Below are 20,451 nucleotides of genomic sequence, written 5' to 3'. Positions count from 1 at the left end.
GGCTTATTTTCAGGGGATGTCTTATTTTTATTAAGTATAATACAACAATCTACATTTATTCAAATACAGTTAAGTCATCTTCTTCTGGAACCTGACAGGGGGAGCCAACTTTGTTGGTGGGGCTGACGCCAGTGATGAGTGAACTCTTTTCCCCTAGCTGTTTGCACATGTGCAAGAGGATGCCTGTGACCAAGGCTACCACACGTGCACCCACGCAAGTGCCAACGGCTCGCACAGTAGTGGGGAGGAGCAGAATTGAAAATGAAGAGCTCAGTTGTGTAACACATTCTTGATGAATCTTTTTTAAAACAGCCATACCTTTTGTGCTTTACTTTTTTTCATCCTTGACTTTTTGAAAAGATAACTATTTCTCTTGGAGAATTTTAGCTTTCTCTTTCTACATTAGGAGTAGGTGTGTGAGCTCTTTCCTCATGGGCATCCATTGAATCCATCCATTATAAACCTGCACAAGGACAGAGGCAAGTCCCTATACCTCTAAATACAAACACTCAATGGAATCACAACTTTGAAATAGTAATTTAAAGATAGGTGATATAAAAACCAGCTAAATTTTTATTTCTGGATTATGTCTTCTGTTTTGTAAATGTTGATTACTGTTTTAAATACTTCAAAAAATCATATAAGTTATAAATAGTTTTATTCAAGAATACATTTTGAAACCTGGTACTGTGGCTCACAATTGTAATCCCAGCACTCTGCAAGGCTGAGGTGGGAGGATTGCTTGAGGCCAGGTATTTATGATTAATCTGGGCAACATAATGAGATGCTCTCTAGACAAAAAAAAAAAAAAAAGAAAGAAAAGAAAAGAAAAGTTAGGCAGGTGTGATAAAAAAAAGTTAGGCAGCCTGAAGTCCCAGCTACTAGGGAGGCTAAAGCAGGAGGATTGTTTGAGCCCAGGAGGTTGAAGCTGCAGTAAATTATAATCATGCCATTGCACTCTAGCCTGGGCAACAGAGTGAGACCTGACTCTAAAAAATTAAATAAAAATACAAATTTATTTTATATTTTGATACTTCAAAATATTTTATCTAACTTTTTTCCTGATTGTACTTCCATTTCATCTACATCATTTACATTATTATTTAGAATTGCAGTCAATTATGATAATAAAGCCTCTTCCATGAAAACCATTCATGATCTTAACTTGATCATGTAAAGTTTTACAGAAGTCCTGTAAAGACAAACCCCAAGATGCAGAAGACACAAGAGAGAAAAATATTTCTTCCCTAGAAGGTAAAGATGGCTCAGTTTTACCACCTATTACAGGTATGTACTGAATATCTAAACTAATAGCTGGCAGATTTTGTTTTTCAAAAAATGATCCCCTTCTGTCCTATTTCAAATATGTAATTTTAAAATTTTATATTGCTCTTTAGCAGGACTTTTAATTTTGCTCACATCATCAAGTCTATTATTTTATTACAGTTAATTGAACACTTGATTTCACTAAAGAAGCCTTTGTTATATTGTCATATTGAATTGAGCATTTTACATTTGTGGATGCATTTCCCTACTATAAATCTCTTGGGATTAACATCATTCCCATCAACTCACTTTGATGAGTTTCTTCCTGCAGAAGGAACCATTCCATATTGGTGTAGTTTGTTTACACCTGAGAAATCAAGATTTCCCAGTGCAATCCTAATAATGGCCTTGGGTCTATTAGAAATAATCTCTGGTTTGACGGTATGTTTTTCTGCAGAATTTGACAGAAGAGCTCTTCCCAACATACAGACTGAGATAATCACCTATTTTCTGGTCATTCAGTCTGAAACAAGCAATGACATTTACAAATAGTACCTAATACATAAAAAATACATAAGAAATCTCTAAGTGATCTTGGGGCTGGGGGTGGGGTGGGGGTTTTTGTTTTCAAGAAAAAGACTGTGCCTCAATCCAGTATCAAGGAAGGTGGTTCTGCCCTGGAGTGATGTGTTACTACTTTTCAAAAGAAAAGACAATTTGGAATGAGAGTATGGAGTCATGTAAATTCCGAGGTTCCAATCTCATCAAGGTTGATGACCGAGAGGAGCAGGTATGTTCATTTTATTAAATCCAGAACTTTGAGAACTTTGAGAAATTTGTACGGCCTGGGTTAGGATAATTGTTTAGGCTTTTCTCCAATCTTATCTGGCCCATTTGGCGGAAGCACCTGTTAAGTGCTGGTGCACATTTGTCTGCAGAAGAGGGAGAATAGGTATCAAAGAGATCCAGAAGAAATATTGTTTTTATAATAAAACAAGAAGAATTGTCCAGATATGGGTGCCATGTAATAATTTTTAGTCTTTTTTTTATGTATTACATCTTCATATTTTGGAATACATCAGACTGTTCAGTATTGAGCCCCTCAGTGCTAACATAGGGCAAAAGATAAATTGCCTTTGATGATCTGAGTAGTCTAAAAGAGATGGCATAGTGCACTGAGTTGTATTTTTCTACCATCAGTGTTTGGGAAAGATCACACCCTTCTAGGGGAAAATAAGTCCCTTGTTGTCATGTTCATGGAAAAAACAGGTTAAGAAATAACATAAGAAAGCCACTAATAATATGCCTCATTCTTCACCTTTTATTACAAATATAAAATTTGTAATATTATAATCACATTAATATTATTGCTGTAACATTTCATTTAATGGGTAGTATATCAAATAACATAATATTTAATATGATATTGAGATGATTCTTCACAAATCAATTTTTGTTGTACTTACAACCCAGAATGGCAGAGGAAGTGTCTCTTCTTTAGCGCCTCACATACTGCCATTACTAATAGGTTTGGAAATAATGAAGTCGATCTTACACAGTTCGTATATTTACTTCTAGGGATTCAATTTAGGCAATGAATTCCTTTCAAAGTTAGTTCCAGCAAGGTTATTTCTAATAGTGTCTTGTGAAGAATAAGTGAAAGATCACTTTGTTGCTTATTTGCAAAATCTTTATTTCATTAAACTTTACATTTTCTAAAGCAATACAAATTGCAGTCCAAGAAATAAAAGGTCAAGATAAAATTTACAAATACTTTGGTAAATTTAAACCTCCATTAATTCTTAAATAATTTTAGTTTTGTTATACTCTCAGGAAATTTACTTAATTTGTGTATAATTTCATGTTTTTCCTTGTGATTTCCAATTTTGTTTGCCGTTGAAGTCTCTGGACTTTAGCATTCATAGGAAACTATGTACATCTAAGTGATGCCTTCGTTTACATCAATTACAATATGGTGGTTCCTTTGATATTTCTTATCCCTCTTTATTAGAGGTAAAGCTAGGCTTCATACTCTATTATCTCATTTGATTTTAAATTCTTGTAGGATTTAAAATTTGATTAAAGATGCACATTACAAACTCTGTGACAGATGTTATTTGAGAACAGTACTGCTTTCAGGCTGACTGTGTAGGGATTTCAGTCTTTTGTTGCTCTCCAAAGCCTAAGAGGGTAGGGTAAGCAGTGACTTAGATCCACCACGATTTTGGAGCAAAAATTGCCTTTTAGTAATTTATGCATACTCTACCAATAATATCTGAATGAATTAGTGAACATGTAATTGTAGTGCTTCTTTAGAGGCCTAGACATAACAAAATATATTTTAATCTGCTTTTGTTATACCCAGACATTTTGCCTAGGTGTTAAAAGATAGACTTCTATAATTTTCTTCTTGTAGAAGTTAATTACAATAAAACTGTGTCTGTGTATGTGTGTGAGAGAGATAATAAATACATTGCATACAGGACTTTTAGGAAGTAAAATTATTATTGCTTCATATTTAAATACAATAATTCTGCATAATTGGATATTGTTGGATATCAGGTTATGATGGTTGGATAACAGGTTAAGTAAAAATTTAACTTTATAAAATAATTCCAAAATCATTTTTCTTTCCCTGTTGTTGCATGCACATTTTATCATAGTGCTTTCTTTTTACACGCAACTCTTAATTTCCTGTACATAATATTGGAGTATAGAGGAATAAATAGTCCTAAGAATTCACAATCTAAAAGTAAAATCTTTAATCTAGTAATAATGAAGAAAGAAAATGATTACAGAAGATGCCTTGGAATGAGTTACAAGAGAAAGTGAGGTCGTTGTCGTCATTATCACTCCAGTAACAGCAGCAACCCTGCTAATGTTCATTGAGCACTTACTTTATTTCCTCTCTACTGTATTTTATTTTTTTTATCTATACATAATAGTTATACATATTTTCAGGGTACATGAGGCATTTTGATGCGTTCATGTAATAGGTAGTGATGAAATCAGATGTAGTTGGGATACCATCACCTCAAACACTTATCTCTTCTTTATGTTAAGAACATTCTCGTTCTTTTCTCCTAGCTATTTTGTAATATATGCTAGATTTTTGTTAAGTATAGTCACTGTATTGAACTAGTGCACACGCTAGCTATTATTTCTTCTAGGTGTATTTTTGGATCTATGAATCAACCCTCTTCATTTCCTCCTCCTCCCTACTATTTCCAGCCTCCCAGTCTACTCTCTTTTAGCTCTTACATATGAGTGAGAATATGCGGTGTCTGTCTTTCTGTGTCTGATCTATTTCCCTTAACATAATAATCCTCATTTCTATCCCTTTTGCTGAAAAAGGATAGGATTTAATTATCTTTAAGGCTAAGTAATATTCCATTGTCTAATACTCATGTCGGTTGACTTCTGCATTTACAAGAGCTATAAGATACAAAATATAAGATAACAAGTATTATTCGTATATATTATTACAATTTTAATACAGTTTTTTTCTTCCTTAAAATGTGTATACATTTTTTCAGCACCCTCTGTGTATTTGGATGTTCAAATGTAGGGTGCTGTAGGTGTATATTTCCTACTGTCACTGCCTCTTTTCACCAAGAGATGGTGCCTTTTTCCTAGGTTTCCTTTGGCTCTTGCAACTGTTTTGAAATGCTGCCTGTCCAGATGTGGGAAATCCCATAAAGATACTCTGTGGGACAGCTGGCTAGGGGTGTGTGCCCCGGGAAGCTGTGGATCATGCTCTATAGCAATGGTGCTACTGAGTAGCCAAGCTGATCTGGGATTTCCTTTGAATGAAAGACAGCAGCGTGTCATGGACTGGGGTTGCTATCCCTGTCTCCCCACTTTGTCTTTCTCTTCCATCAGGGTATTTCTCCCTATAGGCAATTATGATGTTCCCCATGGGTTGAGGAACAAATGGTTCTCTTGCAAAGGAAGCCCAAATGGTGGGGAACATGGTTGCTCAGGTCAATCTCCCTTTTTGTAGTGTTGAAGCTGTAAGTCTAGGGGAAATTTTCCACCGTCCATGCCTGGCAGATTGGGGGAGGTGTGTCCCAATACAGAATCAGATTTTCTTTCCATCTTCTGGGACTTTTTCCACTTCTGTGCAGCTCTGTCTCCCTCTGAGATTTGAGTTCTGGGAATTGTTGCTGCTAGTCTTGGTGCTGGATACTTGGTTTAGGGTTTCTGTTGGGGAAGCTGAAGGCAGATTGGTTTTATACTGCCATTTTGGTAATGTCACTCCCTCCCAACTTAGTTTTCAATATGATTTTAGCCACAGATCTGTCCCTTTGATCCCTACCATCCCACAAACTTGGTGCTGCCATTTTCTTTATTTTTGCCAAGTGACTAGATGTAAAATATCTCCTGTAACCTTGACTTGAATTTCCCTGATTTCTAGAGAGTTTGGCATTGTTCTATGTTTACTGACCATATATGTTTCTTTTTATGGGAAATAACTGTTCTTGATTTTTGCCCATTTTTTTCCTGTTGGATAATTTTGCTTTCTTATTGATTTATAAGAATACTTTATTTGTTCTTTATACTAAATTGCTATGGATATCCTCTTCAGATTGTAAACTTGCATTTTCATGTTCTTTAAGGTATGTTTTGAAAAAAGAGAAGTTCTAAATTTAGTGCAGCCATCGTTATCTCATCTTCCTATTTTTCTAGATTTTTGTATGTTTTTACAAATGTCTCCCATAACCCTTTCTTGATATGTTTCATACTGTCCCAAAGGCACTGGTGACTCAGTCACTAAGACCTTCTGTCACTTCTGTCTTTTCTGAGTACAGTGGAAAAGTCAGTGCCTGCTCTATTTGTCAGAATGTTTCAGGAAAGATGTGACCAGTAGATCTCTGTAAATAACATATTATCATTGATATTGTGAATAATACTAGTAATTCTAATTTTCCAACAGGAATTCATTCAATCACAAATCAGTTCTAACTTTTGGGTTGGATTAAATAAAAAAGAAGCTGAATATCAGTGGACATGGCAGGATGGCTCAAATATTTCTCAGAATGTGTAAGTTTGTATTTCATATTCTTTGCCCTCAGTTTCTTTCTCAGTAATTTATTCATAGATTATAGGCCAGTAATAGAAAAAAAGATTCTTGGGGACATAGAAAATACCTTTAATTCCATTTGATTTCACTTCTCAGACAGGCAACCAACTACAAATATCAGGGTCCAAAATAATTAGACAAAAAGGGCATTATTTCTCTCCATGTTGTTTAATGGAGTGTCTTTCTAAATAATAAAATAACAGTTTCTTTTTCTTTCTTTTGTTTATTCTTTTATATTAGTTGTGATACTAGGTGTAGTTGGAGGAAAAAAGAAAATATAATGATGAAAAAAATGTTGCATCTAAACTCAGCCTTCCCTCTCAGTAAGATTTTAGGCATTTATTTGGTGGTCCTTAAGAACTAAATTAATGATGAATTTTTAAATAAATTGTTCTGTGATTTTGAATCTCTAATATGATCATTGACTTATGCTGTTGTTTTTCACAGGTCTATCTAATTTCCGGCAGTCATTATTCATTAGAAATCTGCATACCTTTTTTTTTGGTTGCTGTATAGAAAGGTAGTCTAAAAAATGATCCCCTAAGTCATTTTTATATCTAAGTACCTTGGAAGACAATAGGAAAGCAATTGCCCTAATTAACACAGTATTTGTTGACTGCCCACTACGAACTATGTGCTGTTTTATGCACTTAAGATATAAAAATTAATGGAACATACACAACTATCCTGTTCTGATGAATCTTTCATTTCTAAAGCAAGGATAGTAGTGGTGATGGAGATTGGGAGGGTGGGTACTATTAAGGCAAGGCAGTTACATTGTATATCAGAAGATGATAGAGGCTAGGGAGTGCTATGCAGTTCCTTATTCGCTCCTATCACAGGGAGTAGCTGTTTTTGTATGAGGGTGAGAGGAAGAGATTTAACTGTTTCAAATAGAGAGATAATGAATAACATTTATACAGTGACTTGAAGGAGATGAATAAATAAGCTATATGGGTTGCCTCATGGAATAATATCCTAGAGGGAAACACAGACTTGAGGACATAGCAAGAGGGCCTATGATGCTGGAGCAGTGAGGAAGGGGGAGAGATGTAGGTCAGAGAGGACACAAGAGTGAAAGCTTGGCTTGGCACCTGGAGCTCAGCCACTAAGGCTTTGGCATCATACACTGGAGCTGGTGATTCGAACCCAGCCTGGGACTGCCAAACAACAAGGACAACTACAACCAAAATGAACAAAAAAATAGGCAGGCATTGTGGCAGGCACTCAGCTATTTGGGAGGCTGAGGCAAGAGAATCGCTTAAGCCCAAGAGTTTGAGGTTGCTGTGAGCTGTGACTCCATTGTACTCTACCCAGAGCCAAGCTTGAGACTCTGTCTCAAAAAAAAAACAAACAAAAAAAATAGAGTGAAAGCTTGTAGGAATCAGAGGCCATTGTAAGAACTTTGCCTTTTTGTGAGTATAATGATAAACTTGGAGGGTTCTGAGCAGACGCTTATGAGAGTAATCTTCCTATTTTAAGAAGTCGCTCTGGATACTCTGTTGACCTGAGAGTGTATGTGGATGTGGCAGGGGACTTAAAAGGAACTTTAAGTGGAGGTATAGGGAGTCAGTTTAAAGAGTCTGTCTCTAGCTGAGAGATACTAGTGGTTTGGTCAAGGTTAATATGGTTGGTGCTGGTGAAATGCTGCTAAATCCCGGACTTAAAAATGTGTGAAGTCGAAGTCAGGGATGATTTCAAAGTTTTTTACCCAGCAATTGAAAAAATGTTGCCATTGCCTCTGACAGGGAATATCAAGAGTTTAGTTTTAGATACAAGTTTGACAAATGTGTTAAACATTGAAAAATACATGAAAATGTCACATATGCATTTTGTACATGATTATGAAGTTGAGATGTGAGGTCTTTTCTGGGGATGCACGTTTATTATGCGCGAGTTCATCAATGGTGTTGATACTGTGAAGGAAAACCAGGAGGGATGTGACCAGCAGGAAATTGAAGGCGGGAGCCCTTGCACACCCAAATGAGGATGATGAGGATAATCAGAAAATGTTTTTGGAAAAAGCCATTAAAGTGATTGGAGGAAAATTATGAAAGAGTAGTTTAAAATTATGATATGCCTGAACAGAGTATTACTGAAATAATAGGCAGAATTTAAAGAATTTATTGACTTCTGACCAATAATAATCTTTGTTATTTAAAATGATTACTTACCAAATTCATGCCTATTTGTAGGAAAAATTAAAATCACATAAGATTTCCTTCCATATATTGAACTCTAGCCCTATAATTTAAAGTTCATGTTCCCTATTTTCATTGTTCATGTTCATAAAAGGGGAGGGCTTCACTTGGTGTGTAGGATATGAGGATTAGAGAGAAAGTGGTGTACAATCGTGTTTGAAATGCTAACCACCTCCTTGTATGCCCAATGTGAAGTTAGCATCAGAAATTCACACTCTCTGCACATTAACTGAGCTGTAGAACTATGGAAATATTTTTAGATCTAGTTACAATGTGTCATATAATAAATTTATGGTAGTTAGTGACTTCCTAGAAGTTTCAGAAGTCTCACAAGGATTTCCCAGATATACTCTTCTAATTCATGTCTACATTCCACCCTACATGGCTCTTTCTACCTCTTCTCTCCTGTCAGGCATTTATTAGCAATATTCTATTTATTCATTTTAGAAACAATAATACTTTGTCATTTAACTGCTATATGTTTGTCATAAGACGTTTTTGTTACTGAAATAACCACACATCCATGCTTTAAAATTGTGATAATGGAATTTTGTGTAAGGAATAACTCCTAAAATAAATATGTTCTCTGATACAGGGATTTCCAACCAAATCGGACAGCTGATGCAAACTGTGGACTCGTCAGGCCAGCAAATATGAATAGTGCTGTTTGTACTGAACATTTTCATTACATTTGTGAAAAGAGAAATCTTTATAAACCTTGCTCACATAATTACTAAAAAAGAAGCTTTAATCTTTTCATTGTTAATGACTATTAATAAAATCCACAGTGGCAACAATAACGTAAAAATATTTGCTCATATCATCAACTCTGTGTAATTTATGAGGGATTGTTATCTCTAAAACATTCCTAAGCAAGGATAAAGAGTAAATCCATGAAATAAGTTGATTTTTTGGAAATATCAAGAATCAACAAATGAGAGGAAAAAAATTGATTTTAACTCGGTGAGTTTTTCCATTTCTTTCTTTCTTTTTTTTGAGACAGAGGTTCATTATGTTGCCCTCGGTAGAGTGCTGTGGCATTACAGCTCACAGCAACCTCAAACTCTTGGGCTTAAGCCATTCTCTTGCCATAGCCTCCTGAGTACCTAGGACTACAGGTGTCTGCCACAACGCCCAGCTATTTTTTGGTTGCAGTTGTCATTGTTGTTTAGCAGAACTGGGCCAGGCTCGAACCCTCCAGATTTGGTGTATGTGGCTGGCACCCTACTCGCTGAGCTACAGGTGCCAAGCCTACATTTATTTTTTCTTAATCATTTCTTAAATTTATTTGAACAGGTAAGTAATAAATTTATACGTTCAAAATACAAAAGGAACAAAATCATGAACTGTAAAAAAAAAATTTCTCCTTCATGTTGTCTTCTATTCATCTAGTCCCCTCCTCAGAGGGAAAATAAAACCAAGTTTCTCGGGTATTATTCTGGGTATAGTCTGTGGAAGTGGAAGTAAAAAACATACATATAACACTTGCTTCACTAAATATAACTATAACTAATATCCTTACTTTATTATTTCTAATGTAAACAATCTTGTGGATTGTTCCATATCAATACATAAGAAGTTGCCTCACTTCTGACACGCATTTGCAAGCATTGCACTAAATAGATATACCAAAATTTACTTACCCAGTTTTATTTCAATGGATGGTTAGATTTGTTCCAGAATTTTTGTAATGAATATGTTATTCAGTTTCATTTGGCATAGAGATTAGCCCTATGATAAATCTCTAGCATTGTATTTTCTGTGTCAAAATTATGCACATTTTAATTTTGATAGATATAATAATTGCCTACCAATCATGTCCACAAAGCAATGTTCAAGAGTGCCTTCTTCCTTATATTTTTACCATCACAGTTGGTCAACAATCTGTTTGATTTTGCCAATAAAATCTTTGCCATAGAGGGATATCTTGTATCAGTTAAATGTACCATTCACCATGTTTGTGCAACTGAATATCTTATTCTGGCATTTCTTTTATGTAGACTGTCCCCCCCACCCCCCCAAAAAAAATCAATAGGAAAGGGATGAACATAAGAGCCTCTGTAGTCTCAGTTACTCGGAATGGTTGGGGTGGGAGGGAGGATCAGTTAAGCTCAGGAGTTGGAGGCTGGAGTGAACTGTGTTTGGGTCCCTGCGCTCCAGTCTGGGCGACAGACTGGATTCAAAGGCATCACACCAATCAATGTCTCTGTAATCACATGCTCTTCTTGCTCTGTGTCTCTGTCCAAATATGTCTCTTTTTATCAGGACATGAGCCCTTACAAGGTATAGGGTCCATCGTAATGCCTTCTTCTTAACCTGAACTTGTCTGCAGAGACCTTCTTTCCAAGGTACTGGGGTGAGGATTTCAACGTTTATTTGGAAAACACAATTCAACCCACAATGGTGTGTTCACTTTATGAAAATTCATTGAGTTTTACATTAATAGCTTGTTCAGAGGTCTGTATAAGTACTATACTTTCATAAACGATTGACTTAGTAGAATAAGTCATTTACATTAGGAAAAAGTTTAAAATATCTAGGAGTAAATGTAGCTAACACAAGATAAAGTTGATGACTGCAGAAAATTATGAAACTTGCCAAGACATATTGAAGATTTTAATTGCTAGAGAGAGTATACTAATGGATAGAAAGACTTCATAATATTATAAGTATGTTGACTCTCTCTAAAATGTTCTACAGATTTATTGCAAGTCCAAAAACTAACAAAGAAAAGCTGAGAGGATTGATGGCCTGCAGACCTATAATCACATATATCAAAGCAAGTTTCTTCAGGCAGAAGAAAAATATTACCAAAGATAAAGATAAATTGGAACCTACACAGTGAAATAAAGATTTTTTCCATAGTGATAAAAATGATTAATAGAAATTAAAAACTTTAATCGCATTTAAAGATAAGTACCTAAAGAAAAATAATAAACTGTTTTATGGAATTTATAACAAAGAAATAAAACTAAATGACAATAATAGCAATAGTACAAAAGATGGAAACAGAGAGTTAGAAGTATATAGTGGTTGAGGACCACAGCTATTAAGTAAATTCCCTAAAGTTACAAAAGCTGGAAAACTGGTATCTGAGCCCAAGCAGTAGGAATCTGGGGCAGGCTCTCTCTCCCTTCATTAAGCCTTTTGAAATTGTGACATAAAATGTACAAAGAGAAATGTACAAAAAAACCCGTAAATGCACAACTGAAGAGATGATTACAAAGTGCCCATCACCCAGCGCCCTGCTGTTCTTCCCAGTCAGTGTCCGCTCCCTTGACTCTAAGGGTGTCTATCATATCCTACTTAGTAGATATGGTTGACAAAATAATATATGAAAAGATGCTTCATATCATTATTCAGCAGGAAAACTCAAATTAAAATCATAGCAAAATTGTACTACATTTTATGAAAATAGTTTTATAAGCTGACAATATTAAATGTGGAAGGATGCAAGTAAATGGAATTTTCGTGTACTTTTGGTGGGAATGCAAACTGGTATAACTCCTCTGGAAAACAGTCTGAAAGTTCATTTACTGTTTGGGAAACTAAGACTCTTGACATTTGGACTTGCTGCCAAGGACATGGCTATTAGGTGTGGTGCAGCTCTCACAAAAAAGGTAAGATATGAAATAGGAATGTATACAAAATTGTGTAAGAATAATGCCTTTAATTACCACTTACTATTTCGTTAATTACTGGCCAAAATGTACATGATTGTGAATGAAGACTCTAGAACTTCCAAGTTCTGAGTTTGTGTAAGGAAACATCATTATATCTGTCTTCTGTTGTTGGTGTTGTTTTCACCATTAGGGAGCAAGACAAACAATTTTCTTCTCACAGATAAAGCGCATGTATCGGGAACAGTCAGAAACAGTCATGCTGCTTCTTCTTATACTTCCACAGTTTCCACTTTTTGACTCATCCCAATCACTGAAACTACAATAAAAGCAATTACGAGCTGTAAAACACACATTTATTAATGCAGAAGTAGGAGGTATTAGTGCCAAGTTAAGGTGGTGAATTTTGTTTTCTTAGAGGGACTACCTTTTGGCACCCTAAGCATTCCCAGAGTACCTTACAGGGAATATTGACATAGAATTGACATGGAGAAGTCTCCTGTCCTTCCTTGTGTATTTCTCTCCATGTTGAGCTTCGGTCCTTTGGAAGTGTCAATGTGCGTGTATAAGGGTGTGTATGTGCATGTACATTTATGTGTCTGCATATGTATATATGTACATATGTATAAATACGTATATGTATGTTTCTTTCCTCTGTCTTCAGGACTTTAAAATGGCATCAGTGATTCTAAAACTTATTAGCTATTATCTACGGCAGATACTTACAGTTTGGGAAGGGGTGCTGAGTTATCCTCCCATGTCCAGGAACTGCTCACTCCTGTACGGGACAATCCAGTCCACCAGACAGAAGATATTTGGTTTTGAATGAAGTTCTGTGATAAATGGAGCATTATTTATGAGTAAGAATTTTTTTATGTTCTCAAATGAAGTAATAATCTTGTTAATGTTAACTTTAATTAATGTGAATATCAAAAAGTGTTAAGACCAACTTCCTCCAGATTCTCTTTAAGTTATAAAATAATGACATCTCAGTTATTGATCATTTATTAAATGGTGAGTTATAAAAAAGACTAAAATGATACTCAGTTTACCTATGTTTATTTAAACTCAGGCTGAAATCTTTCTTTTCCTTTGAAACTTATTTTTGTGGCTCAAAGATAAGGTCTGAGCAGTTTGGTTTGAATGTGAGGGTCCAGGTGTGACAGCTATGCATGTCTAACGATGTTGTTTTGTATTTTGGTTCTACAAATGCTGTGTTTATTTCTTGTGAAATGAGCATCCTGAGAAAATAACTTTTTCTTCATCAGATGAAGCATTTTACAAAGCTGGGTGAATAATTACTACTTGACAGGTATAAAAACAAGCAACATTCATCTAAATTTGAATCTTACAAAGCTTATTCCACACATTGTCTCATTTGCTCTTCCCAAATATATTAGGAAGTGCAAGTAGCCAGTTTTCCTGCCTGATCCCCACTTTTTCCAAATGAGGAAACTGATGCTGTAGTTGATCTATTCACACAAGTAAGGTGAAAAAAGGAGTTAAAATGAAGTTTGTGTTTGTGAACCCTAGTTTCTCTATTGTGTTTTTATTTTTGATTTTAATTTTAATTTTGATTCCTCCTGCTTTGACAGCACAATGAAAGCTTTGACTATCTATGCCTCCCAAATATACAATCAGTTTAGACAGACATTTGACATTCAATTTCAGGGTTTTCACAGAAGATTTTATTTCTCTATGATGATACTCTTTAGAAAATGTTGAGGATTGTAGACTCAAACTTAATCTTATATCCTCTCTATTCCACAGACCCCAATTTAGGGTGTCAGAAGTTAAAGGATACATTATCAGTGGCGTATTAAATACAATGCCTTTTACAACATTTTTCTGATCATGTATAAGTCTATAAAGAGGATGACCATGAGTAAGTTAGGGTAAGACACTTCCATGAAAAGCCAATAGTTCCATGGGTCAGCACCTCTTACTTCTTTAATGTTTCCTTACCAGTTTTTGGCAGTATGGAGATACTTACAGAAGTGTTTCTGAAATCCTCTTACTGTCTATATAAATTCTATATTTCTTACCTAAGAGATTCCAGTAAATATTCTGACTAAATGCGGTTGTTATTTATGTTAAGCAGAGATAAATTGCACATTTGTACCCCTATCTGGCTACTTTACAATATGCCACATTTTGATATTAGCCCATTCTCTTGTTTTCTAAAACATGTTTCTTCATGCCATGAACAACAGTTGCAATTTTAATGCAGAAAAAAGGAAGTTAATTAAAACTACCAGTATCTTCCTTTTGTTCTCAACTTTTCCTTTGTTTTCTTGATGTATTTTTAGTTCCTGTTTTTACAGCTATTTCTGAGTTGTTGAAGGCCAAGTACATGGATGATTGGAAAGGCACAGAGAGTCGAGGGATCCTTAGTGTGTATGAACTGATTTTTGAGAGGATAGCAAAAGATAACATTTAGCCTGAAATGTTAAAATACATTTTTTGTGCAAGAATAATGATAAATACCTTGTGTACTTTAATTCTATAATTCCAAACAAGACACAATTATAAGACTATGCAGTATTTAGTTCACTTTACAAAGGAAACTAGTCTGAGTCCAAAGTTAATATACAGTAGACTAATTGATCTTTAATTTTAAATACATCACCAGCTCTTTTTCATCTTCTATCTTAAGAAGTGTAGCGCCCATCTGCTTGCAGAAATTCTGACTGTCATTAAAATTCTTCAAATCATATGAAAAATAATAGCAGTCCTCTCCACAACACGACCACTTATTTTTACATGTGTTGCACTCACTTCCTAGAAAACAAAATAAGTTCCCCAGAGACCCCTGAGTATGAGTCCTGGGAGGAGCTCTGAGGCTGAGAGATGGAGGTGTCCTTCCCAGTCCTTCTAATAAACATTTATTTTGTGAGATGATGGACTTCATTTGTGGCTTTTGAAAGAGCCCTGTTCTGTGGAAATCATCACATAATTTATATTTCTCCAAGTCTATGCATGATATTGTTAAAATTTTCTAGGAAACCTCTCTAACGAAGTTAGTGTTTTCCCATACAACTTCTGCCTGAAGGACTTCCTAGTGAGAAACAGCTACGGAGTAAACCCTGAGTACAGAGCAGCTCTCTACTTATAATGTCCCTGGTGTACATACCCACACTAGGGTATAGTAATGATTTGAGAATAGGATGTGTGAATTTTAGGGTTTTTTCTGGGAGCACAATTATTACTTAGGGCAACCATAAAGTAAAAGAATACAATTATGTTGCATGCAGAAAGTTCTAACCTCTGGGAATTAGTGACTTCTTCAACAAAATGAGAATGAAAACTGGACTGCACAAGCAGTTCATTGGATAAGGAAGCCCAGTTTGGGTAGGATATTGGGAGGTTGAGGGGAACCAGAGGGAGTTATGTTTGTCTCTGCATTGAAAACACACTTGCATACCTGAGGTGTGTGGTGTCTCTGAGAAAGCCGTGTTTTCCAGTTTGGAATCAGGAACTGTTGTTACATTTTTCAAAAATGCATCCTGTGATTGGGCAGCCCGACAAACCTGGAAAACTTTACCCTACATTGTTAGCTTGGGGAAAATATAACATAGGAATGAATGAAGGGCACAATTTTAACTTTAATATGTCATTTAATTTTTAGGAATGAGGACCATTTTTATTTCTGTTGTTTTAGGCTTCTTTGCATATGATTTACCCCCCCCATGAAAAGACATTAATGACAAGACATCTTACTAGACCTTGATGACAGAGTAATGTAAACATGCAAAGCTTTTGTCTTCAAGTAGCCCACGTGTCATACTATGGAGAATATGTAATTAGTATATATTATGAGCGCCATAAAAGAGGGAATCGCACATTGGCATTGGTTCTTAGAAGAGTTGACTGACTAGAATTAGCTTCAGGAACACTTCACAGAATTAGGGATGATCTAAATTTGCTTTTGGCTCATAAGAGGAAAGAAGTAGAAAAATGAAGAGGGAAGATTATAGAACTTCAGATTGTTGGAGCCAATTTTCAAAATTAGAGAAATGGGGAAAGACATGACATATTAGGACAGTCCAAAGTTACTATATCCAGAAGATATGGTGTGAATAAGGAATTTGGGGTGGGGAACGTTGTAAAGGCTTGAAATGAAAACCAAGTTTTCAGGCAGCACCTGTGGCTCAGCGGGTAGGGCGCCAACCCCATATACCAAAGGTGGTATGTTCAAACTTGGCCCAGCCAAATTGCAACAAATAGTCAAACCTTGTGGTGGGTGTCTGTAGTCCCAGTTACTTGGGAGGCTGAAGCAAGAGAATCGCCTAAGCCTAGGAGTTGGAGGTTACTGTGAGCTGTGTGACATCATTTCACTCTACCAAGTGCGATCAAGTGAGACTCTGTCTCTACAAAAACAAAAAACCAAGTTTCCATTTTCATGCCCCAAATGTTATATGAACACTGTCTGAATTTCAGATAAGGCATGTAGTAGTCTGCACATTTTTATTTTTCATACCAGTACACTTGAGACATACCAAGTGTTAATATACTGCTAAATCATTTAATTCCCTCAATCATTATGAAGTCTGTTACATGACCCCAGACTTCTTCCATTGGAATTATGTTGTATCTATAAATCCACCATGACTCTCCACATAGAGGAGTTTTTATTTGGGTCTCCCAAGAGAACTTTAATTATCTGAAGGCTGATAAATTTTATCTTATATTTTCTTCCTGAAGTTTTAACTTTACACTGAATTGTATATTCCATATCAAGTTCATTTGTATATGGTGCAAGGTAAGAGCTGAGCCCTTTTTTTCCTCTTTACATATAGATAGATATCTAATTATTTTAGTACCACTTTTTGAAAACAATATTCTTCTATGGAAATATAGTAAGATTTTTGTCAAAAATAAATTGACAATTTATGTACGTATTAATGTCTATATTCTTTATTCTATTTGAGTGTCTTTTTTTAACAATGCCACAATATTTGACTATTATGACATTATAGTAGGGCTTAAAGTAAATAATGTGAGTTCTTTATCCTCTTTCATGATTATATTGAATTTTTTCTTTCAAAAAGAAAAATTGCAGCTAGTGATCAAATCTTGCATGATTCCATTCACCAATAAAAGGAACATGGAGAATGTTGAGAATGGTTGCGAGAATGGTTGATTCTAAGACGGGTAGAAAATACACAAGATGTGTTCCTGTGCTCACGGAAGCTTATGGAAGTTTCAGAACAGAGGGGTATGCTTCAAATGATAGGATGTGTCAAAGGGATATAGGCATCAAGGAAAAGAGTTCCCAGTAGCCAAAGATGGAATTTTAAAAAGAGTACTGTAATCTAAATAGAGAGTTAGAAAACTTAGAGAAGTCCTCAATGTCCTATAAGATGTGTCTTAAGGGATCCGTATGATTTCCACAGAAAGATGTGCATGAGGAAGACTGTCCAGGTGAAGGAACCACACAAAGAAACGTGTTAGGACAGGGAAACTTAGAAAACATGTGAGGGAAAGCAAGTGATTTAGAATTATTTGAATCCAGTTGAATATATTGAGTGAATCTTAGAATTATTTGAATAAAAGTATAATGCATGAGTCAAATATAAGTAAAAGAGTTTGGACATTATTCAGTATAGAATGAATATATTGTGAATATATTCACCCAATTCAGTATAGAATGAATAGCGTGGCTTCTGGCCATTTGAATGACACAATCAGAGATACATTTGAAAAATTCCCTTGGTAGTTTAAGATTTTGAATGTCTTTAGGAATTAGGATAAATAAATTAATTGTAATACTAGACGGTACTGGCATTATTGCCTTATATCAGTTGTTCATGAGAATAAAAAATTTAAAGATGAATTTGGGTAGCAGAATGGCAGTATGGAGTGACAACCAACAGGATTTTTCAAAGAAACTGTCAAGGAAGGAGAAAATTAATGTGTACACAGCATGATCTACCATGAATAAAACCTTCAGTATTGTTTTTTCTGCTAAATGCCTGCATATGACCTGTGCCTTATAACTAAGAGACACTGGGTACTTTTGAGGAACTTCATGAATGGGCAAGTGATTGCATTAGTGGTGAAGGTGGGAAGGTTGCCTAGGTAAAAATGGAGATCAGAGCTGTGCACCTAGTAGGAAAAAAGTAGTGAAAACAATAATTCCTTAAGGAGGAGAAATGTGGTTTATACCACAAATGTACATGCAGTAACTTACCCATGTATCCCAAGATTCCAGTTGTTAAAAGGAGGCAGAAACAGGAGACACCAAGAATCACTACAGTGAGACGCCAGGCAAATGGAACTGACGACCCTGAGAGAGAGAGAGAGAGAGAGAGAGAGAGAGAGAGAAAGAGGCTGAGGGGAACAGATGGGCCAAATGGGAATTGCTGGCAGGGATTAGAGGGAGATGTTCTCATAAATTTATGACCCTGATTCTTCAATGTCTTCAAACATCATAGATGGAAAGAGATACTGGCCGGTTGAAATAACACTGAACTGATCCCTGGGCTGTGCTCCTATTCTGTTACCAGAATATCCAATATATTACTTTTCTTGACTCCTCATCAGAAGATAGTCATTACTCTATAAATATCGTATGCTGTCATACTTGTGTAAACACTCGGTTTTCTCATTGGTGTTTCACTACTGTTCTTCATTAATAGGAATAGCTATGGTTATGCGCAGAAGAAATTCTAATCACAGACTAAGTGCTAATCAAATATAAATTTCTAGAAATTGCACAGAATGAGTCCATAGTAACATGAGATCACAACTGTTTCTAAATAAATGGAAAAGAAATAATTTTCCTATTTGACTTGATCAGTAATGAATGTATGTATGTAGCAACCAAACCACACTCATTCTCTGGAACATCTAAGCTTGGATATTTGGTTTTCCACATATCTTTTTCATTACAAATTTTCACTAAAAATTTTTCAGAATAGTTTAAACAAACTTACAAAACTGGGAAAGCTAACTCAGTGATGCAAGAGAGTGGTTTCTGTCTTGTTACTTTAATCACATGCGCACAGGCCGAGACACTGGAGGATGGTGAAGGTCTGACCCTATATAACTTTACCTTTATTTTTGGATAATTCAGATCTTCTAAGATGGGCGTTTGAAGGCTTTGATTTCACTTTTGAGTATATATGCTGCTCTTCCTGCTCTTTTTTCTCTGGAGATTAAAATAGAGATTTAAATACTGCTTCATATTCACACTATTTCTCCAAAAACATGTAAGCTATTAATATATGTAAGAGAGATAATGCAATTCTTTCCTAATAAATGAAATCTATACAATTATTTTCTTCTTACAATGTAAAGTTTATTAGGTACATTTTCTTTCAGATAACAAAATTTTAGGAATAAGTTACACATAGCATATATGTTAAATTAGAATGAAACTCTTTAGGGAAATTGTTAAACAGACAGCAGAAAATGACCTCAGGACTCATTGAGTAAGGACAGGAGAGAGAAAAGTACTTACTGTTCTTTGGCATCTGCCTCATGGCATGAAGTGGATTTAATTCTATATATGTTAGACAGTTTTCAGTCATATCTAAAAACTTTTGAGGTAAAATTCTGGAAGACACAAATGAGCAGTTTATTAAAAAAACGTTTTCATGTTTTAGCTTCTCTGAGTTCTCTGTATATCATTGAGGTCAGTATTCCACGCTATTCAACTACTGATGCATTCAAATGAAATTTTTCATTTGAAGTTTTATTCTCAGTGAGATTTTTCTATTAATATTTTACTATTCTAATAATGCCAGTTCTCAACATCTTTGTGTAGGTCCTTGACTATTATCTTTTCAAGTAGTACTTGGAGTTCATTAAATATGTTATTTACTTCCACTAAAAATGATAGAAATGTGTGATCTAAGAAACATGTCACTGAAAAATTGCCCAATCCAGAAAATAACAAAAAATTTTATAACTCAGTTGTATTGTAAATATAGATAATGTTATATAATTGATTATTATCCATTTTTTTCTTTCATGGTTTCTGCTTTTTTTTTTTTTTTCTATTTGTCATCAACCTTTTTTTTTTTTTTTTTTTGGTCATATTTGTCACTGTTGTTTTGGCAGGCCTGGGCCCAGCTCCGGTGTACATGGCCGGTGCCCTAGCGGCTGAGCTACAGGCGCTGAGCCTGCCATCAGTATTATTATTAGTATTTTCTTTAGAACAATTAGCTTCCCATAACTTTCTAAGTGGCTGTTGCTGCCTCCTCCAGTATGTTAGAAATAAATGCCCTACACCTAGGAACAAAATTGATTAAGATGTTCTATGGGTTATGTATTA

The 20,451-nt window shown here is 35.3% G+C and overlaps 1 protein-coding gene across 1 annotated transcript; it reads right to left on the bottom strand.

Moving 5' to 3' along the window:
- Nucleotides 1–12,359: 12,359 nt before the first annotated feature.
- On the bottom strand, nucleotides 12,360–19,705 carry LOC111722719 (C-type lectin domain family 9 member A-like). The gene is made up of 6 exons (XM_023509061.1): nucleotides 19,636–19,705; nucleotides 18,364–18,459; nucleotides 15,595–15,708; nucleotides 14,800–14,951; nucleotides 12,897–13,003; nucleotides 12,360–12,489 (listed from the first exon to the last, which is right to left on the bottom strand). Exons 1-6 carry the CDS (start codon nucleotides 19,703–19,705, stop codon nucleotides 12,360–12,362), a joined length of 669 nt encoding a protein of 222 aa, XP_023364829.1.
- Nucleotides 19,706–20,451: the final 746 nt, after the last annotated feature.

The sequence above is a fragment of the Otolemur garnettii genome, unplaced genomic scaffold, assembly GCF_000181295.1.
Source record: "Otolemur garnettii isolate 467f Iridium unplaced genomic scaffold, OtoGar3 scaffold00329, whole genome shotgun sequence".
NCBI classification, from domain to species: Eukaryota; Metazoa; Chordata; class Mammalia; order Primates; family Galagidae; genus Otolemur; species Otolemur garnettii.
Note: the sequence above shows the minus strand (reverse complement) of the source record. Positions and strands in the feature narration are given on the sequence as shown.